The following is a 6535-nucleotide window of genomic DNA, read 5'->3' as shown; positions in this document are numbered from 1 at the left end:
CACCCCGAGACTACACAGTGAATTCCAGGTTATCCTGAGCGAGAGTGGAAAACCTACCTTGAAAAAAGTCAAAATAGCAAACAAACAAACGAGACAAGAAAAACCAGTTTCCTGAAATGGGAAAAGAAATGATTAAAAAGGGGAGATCCAGAAATCAGGGAAACTCTCAAGTGAGGGATGGGGGTAAAAAAAGAACAAGAAGAAACTCTTCTGAAAAGGCCACTTTATTGATAGAGACAAAACTGGAAGCAGCTCTCCACAGCCCTCCCCTCACCATCAGTGGCTTCACTGGGCATCTGAGACTGGTGGTGGCCTGTTGCCAGCTGGGCTGGCCTGCCAAGCCAGCTCCATGCCGCCCACTTCAAGTCAGGTGGCCACGTAAAAACACATCACAGCTCACGGAGATTTGTGGACGCACCTCGTAACCCCCAACAGTTTCTTTGCATTCTTTCTTTCTTTCTTTTTTAATATTGTACAAAATATGTTAACCAGGGGAGGCTAGCTGTGGTGTGCCATTGGAGGATGTCCTTTTAGGATGACCATCCTCAGACAGGACTTCTTATTGCAGGAAAACCTCTAAAAGGCATTGCTGTACAAAAAGAAAAATCTAGACAATTTTAAGAAGAGCAGCAACTTAACACTGCCTTAGGTCATTTAAATTTTCTTTCCCAAAAATACATTCCTAAATATACAAACTATACAATCTTGTCATTTTAATGCTGGTTGTTTTTTTTTTCTGTGTGTGTGTGTGTTTTAATAATAACAATAAAACCCAAACTAAAAATCTGTTATTTTTCAAACCAACGAGAGTGCTAGAGGCCCTGTGACTTGCTACCTTCATATAACAGCACATAAATAACTTTAGCCACAGTCAATGTTCACAGCGTGGTCCAGGGAACAAAGGAAATACTTTTCTGGTGATTAGACATCATCTGCAGAGAGAGCTGGAATGTTCATCCGGGGCCGGGTGAAAAATGCCATCTTCTCCCTGTAAAAGAGAACTCAGGATTCAAGCACACTCAAAAGGTATTTGGGCAGGATGATTCTTTGGATTCTGGTGCTGGGAATGAACCCAGACTTCATGTGTGCTGTTGTTACACCCAGTCATTCTTTTTTTTTTTTAAAAAAAAATATTTTATTTATTTACTTGAGGGGGGGGAGAGAGAGAGAGAGAAAGAGAGAGAAAGAGGGGCAGGCAGAGAGCATGGGTGCTCCTGGGCCTTCAGTTATTGCAAGCAAACTCCAGATGCATGCACCCCATTGTGCACCTGGCTTACATGGGTACTGGGGAGTCAAACAGGGTCCTTGGGCTTCCCAGGCAAACATCTTAACCACTAAGCCATTTCACTAGCCCCCAATCATTTTTTAAAATATTTTATTTGAGAGAGTGAGAGACTGGGAGTGGGGAGGAGAAAGAAAAAAGGCAGACAAGAGAGAAAGGGCACACCAGGGCCTCCAGCCACTGCAGATGAACTCCAGATGCATGAGCCCCTTGTGCATGTTGCTCATGTGGGTCCTGGGGAATAAAACCTGGGTCCTTATGCTTTGCAGGCAAATGTCTTCATTACTAAGTCACCTCTCCAGCCTACACCCCAATCATTCTAAGTTGAGCCACAGCTCTATTTCTAACCATTAGACAACAGTTGTGACAATCCAAAATACGTGGACATAGGGCACGCTGGCTCATGCCTGTACTCCCAGCTACTTGGGAGGCTGAGGCAGAAAGATGGCTTTAGGTCACAATTTTGAGGTCTTGCTTCAACAACATAGAGACCCATGTCAATAAAAAAAAAAATAGGGGCTGGAGAGATGGCTTAGCAGTTAAGGGGCTTGTCTGTGAAGCCCAGGTTGAATCCCCAATACCCACATAAGCCAGATGTACAAGGCGACACATGTGTCTAGAGTTTGTTTACAGTGGCTAGAGGCCTAGGTGCACCCTTTCTCTCTCTGCTTCTCCCTTTCTCTCAAATAAATAAATTTTAAAAAAGAACCTTAAAAAAACAGAACAAAGTATGGACATTGTCATATATTCCCTGTAGGGACACAGGAGACAAAATCAAGCCTGGTTGAGGACCACCATTTTAGAGGACCCATTAGAATGACTAGTTACCTTAAGTTCAAATCAGGGTCCTCTCAAATATGTTTATATAACATATCACACACATACACATATGCACATTTCATATATATGAAAATACGTATGTGCATATAAATTTAAATGTGTGTGTGGTACATGTGTATTATATATATGATTTTTTTTTTTTTTCGAGGTAGGGTCTCACTCTGGTCCAGGCTGATCTGGAATTAACTCTGTAGTCTCAGGATGGCCTTGAACTCATGGCAATCCTCCTATCTCTGCCTCCCGAGTGCTGGGATTAAAGGCATGCGCCACCATGCCCAGCTATATATATATGATTTTTTTGTTCTTTTTTTTATTTGTAGGAAGAGACAGAGAGTAAGTGAGAATGATAACACCAGGACCGCTACCTCCTGCAAATGAACTCTAGATAAATGTACCAGTTTGTGCATCTGGCTTTATGTGGGTAACTGGGGAATCAAACCTGGGTGGCCTAGGTTGTTAGGTCGTTGCCTTAATTGCTAAGCCATCTCTCCAGCCTGGTTTGTTCTTTGGAAACAGGATCTCATGTGGCCCAGGGTAACCTCAAACTTATAATGTAGCTGAAAATGACCTTGGACCTCTAGTTCTCCTGCCTGCTCCTCCCTAGTGCTGGGATGACACGTATTTGGTACCATGCCCAGTACTCAAAGGGATCTTCCTTAGTACATACATAGAAACATGTACTTTGTCTGAAAGCCACGAGAAGTCTTGATGCAAGGCCCTGTGTGAGAGGCCTAGGCCAAATGTCATTTGGGGCCCTCCTCTGACATGTTTGGGCCCAGCACAGCAAGCACACAGCTCTCTGAGATGCTGGCAGGCAGCAGGCAGAGCCAGGGAGCCAGGCAGACATCGCTCACCTGACCTCAGGCTGATACGTCATGCAGCCCGTCCGCTGCGCTCTGCCCGTGATGGGAATGCCAAGAGGAGGTTGGAGCGGGAGGTGCATTCATTCGACAAGAGGACCTCACAAACTGGATTGAGTCGTGTGGGGAATGATAATGACAGGTGGGGAAGAGCACCTCGGTTCTAACTCAGTGCCACGGAGCTTTGCTTTTAGCAAACGTGGGAGCTGCTCGCCCTAGCTGGAGTTGAAAGACTTGTGTTCTCTGGGAGACTTCTGGAGATGAAAGGGGAGAGGCCGGTGAGGCTCTTGACTCCACACACACACACACACACACACACACACACGTGTAAGGAGTGCGGATCGCAGGGTTGAAAACAATGAGGTAGGGTCTCACTCTAGCTCAGACTGGCCTGGATCTCACTCTGGAGTCCCTGGCTGGCTTTGAATTTACAGCAATCCTCCTATCCTACCTCCGACTCCCAAATGCTGTGATTAAAGGCACGTGCCACCACCCCTGGGCTCATAGATGGTTTCTAATATAGTATGAAGTGCAACAAATGTGCTCTTGGAGCTCCTAAAATAGCTAAATAACAAAACTTTGGCCCTTTCAGTTTGCATTGTCTTTTGAACTTATTGTGACTAAGAATTGTCATTAGATTTTCACTTAAGACGTGGGAGGTGGGAACCATGCCAAAACAGCCTGAGGGATAAAAAGCAAACAACAACAACCAAAAAAACCCCACACAACAGCAAAATAGACTCTTCTACTACAAAGTGAAGGTAGGAAATTATCAACCACAGCAGAGAAGTAGGAGAGATCCCGAGTCTAGAGACCCCAGAAGCAGGCAGCAGCGGCCCCAGCAGTGGTGATGGTCTGCATGGTCACCAGGCTCTGCCTGAGCTGCAGGAGAAGCCAGGTAAAGGGATTTTCCACTCACCCCAGCCTCCTTGAAAACTCAAGAAATGTGGAAGGGAGGTCGGCAGGGACCAGAGGAGTGGCTCGTGACGGAGAGGATCGTGAGGACCAGTGGGAGAACTTCAGCCACCATCCACAGCCTCCCCTCCCCCACCACCAGCACAAGTGCCAGCAGTACCAGAGACCTGTGAAAGGGAGCTTACCTATACAGCACCCAGCATAGGTGATCAGAGCAGTGACCCACCGACCCAGTTAGCCTACTTAAAAGCCCACAGTGCAGAAGAGGGACCCAAGCATAATTAAGACCAAAGCCATCCCTGAGATGAGATTACAGCACCAAATGAACCTGGTATAAAGACTTGTATTGGAAGTGCTAATTACACCTTCCATGTCAGGGTAAACTATATGTTAAATCTGATGGATGGTCAGATCATTCTTAAATAAGCTATATTTTGGGCTTGTCATTTATTGCTTCCTGATTTATAGTGCCTTTGTGTCCTCTTCTGTCCTTCATTGGGAAAGGGTCTCACTCAGTCACAAGCTGACCTTGGAACCTCTATAGACCAGACATCTCAGCCTCCCAGTTGACAGGATTAAGGGTGTGAGACAACTCAACATCCTCAGGGACTGTGACTTTGTTAGAGGATGTGTTTGTCGTAATACTTACTCTTGCATCAATACTCTGTGCTGGTTTTCACTGAATGGTGGATATTGTTTAGTTAAATTTTAGAATCTGCCTATATTTTGTCCCACCCAGCCTACTAGAATCCTCTCATAGCAGGCAAACCCAACACCTAGGGTCATTTTTGTGCTTACTCTGAGAGTTTTAAGAGCCACACCTAGCAACTTAAGCTCCTGCCCTGAACATATATAATGTCAGATTGATTGATACATCTAATAATACTGTAGATAATTAGAAAACCCAAGTATCAAATTAACCCAAGATGTAAACATCTCTATATTATAATACAAGAAATACAAAAAAAGACAATATAAATCCACCAAAAATTATAAATCTGTCAGAAATGACCTCCAGTGAGACTGATTTAAAAGAAATGCTTGAGAAAGATTTCAAAAGAATGATTATAAATATGCTCAAAGAAATCAAGGAGGAAATCAAAGGAAACAAAGACGACACAGGGAGCAAATTTAATGAAATGAGGAGGCCAACAGAAGACATGAATAAGGAAATAGAAATAATAAAGAAAAACTAGTCAGAAATACTAGCAACTAACACAGTCAGTCAAATAAAAGACTCTAGAAAATCTCACCAGTAGAATGAATGAAGCAGAAAATAGAATATATAAACTCGGAGACCAGGTAGCAGATCTAATACAGTTCAACCAAAAGAAAGACAAACTAATAGGAAGGTATGAGTGGGAATTTCAAGATATTTGGGACACTATGAAAAGATCAAACATAAGAATTTAGGGTATAGTAGGAGAAGAATTTCACTCCAAAGGCTTAGCAGGCATTTTCAACAAAATCACAGAAGAAAACTTCCCCCAAACTGGAAAGAGATGCCCATGCAGATACAGGAAACCTTTGGAACACCAAACAGACAAAACCTTGAAAGAACCTCTCCTCACCAAAAAATTATATTGAAAGCTGAGAGAAAAATCAAGTCACATACAAAGGCAAGCCCATCAGGATCACAGTGGGTTACTGAACACAAACTTTCAAAGCCTGAAGGGCTTGAAGTGATATATTCCAAGTTCTGAAAGTCAACAACTGTCTGCCAAAGTTATTTTATCCTGCGAAGCTATCCATTCAAACAGATGGAGAAATAAGGACACTCCACAACAAAAGCAGGCTAAAGGAGTATTTGAAGACAAAACCAGCTCTACAGAAAATACCTGAAAAGACCCTCCATGCTGAAGAGAAAGAAAAGCACTCATCTAAGGAACCTGGGAAAAACAAACCATACTCAAATACTAGTTAATACAAGAGAGCAAAGGTAAAACCGGAAGAACTACAAAACAAGAAAAATGGCAAAAACAAATACACACATTTCAATAATAACTCTTAAAATCAATGGCCTTGATACCTCAACCAAAAGACACAGGTTTGCAGACTGGGCTAAAAAGCAGGATCCTTCAATTTGTTGCCTCCAAGAAACTCAACTTTCTACAAAGGATAAACACTATCTTAGGGTGAAAGGTTGAAAAAGGTGTTTCAAGCAAATGGGCCTATAAAACAAGCAGGGGTTGCTATCCTAATATCTGACGGGTAGACTTCAGACCAGCATTAGTTAGGAAAGATAAGGAAGGTCACTTTATATTGATTAAAGGCACACTCCAACAGGAGGACATCACAATTCTGAACATATATACACCTATCATGGGGGCTCCCAATTTCATTAAACACACGCTATTAGAACTAAGGTCACAGAGAACATCAAACACAGTTGTAGTGAGTGACTTCAATACCCTACTCTCATCAATTGACAGGTTATCCCAGCAAAAAGTAAAAAGAGCTGCATCTGGATTAAATGAGGTCATAGAACAAATGGACCTAACAGAGATCTACAGGACGTTTCATCCAAACACTGCAGAATACACATTCTTTTCAGCAGCACATGGAACATTCTCTAAAACAGACCACATATGAGGACACAAAGTGAATCTTAACAAATACAGGAAAAGTGAAATAATTC

The 6535-nt window shown here is 42.9% G+C and overlaps 1 protein-coding gene across 3 annotated transcripts in view; it reads right to left on the bottom strand.

Moving 5' to 3' along the window:
• Positions 1-206: 206 nt before the first annotated feature.
• Wwc1 (WW and C2 domain containing 1) overlaps positions 207-6535 on the bottom strand; it is a 193464-nt gene continuing 187135 nt past the window's right edge. For all 3 annotated transcript variants that reach the window (XM_045153653.1, XM_045153651.1, XM_045153652.1), the window contains one exon: positions 207-988. In XM_045153653.1, coding sequence (XP_045009588.1) covers positions 922-988 — 67 coding nt within the window. In that variant the 3' untranslated portion in view covers positions 207-921. The remainder of the gene's footprint in view (positions 989-6535) is intronic.

The sequence above is a fragment of the Jaculus jaculus genome, chromosome 6 (assembly GCF_020740685.1).
Source record: "Jaculus jaculus isolate mJacJac1 chromosome 6, mJacJac1.mat.Y.cur, whole genome shotgun sequence".
In the NCBI taxonomy this organism is placed as follows: domain Eukaryota; kingdom Metazoa; phylum Chordata; class Mammalia; order Rodentia; family Dipodidae; genus Jaculus; species Jaculus jaculus.
Note: the sequence above shows the minus strand (reverse complement) of the source record. Positions and strands in the feature narration are given on the sequence as shown.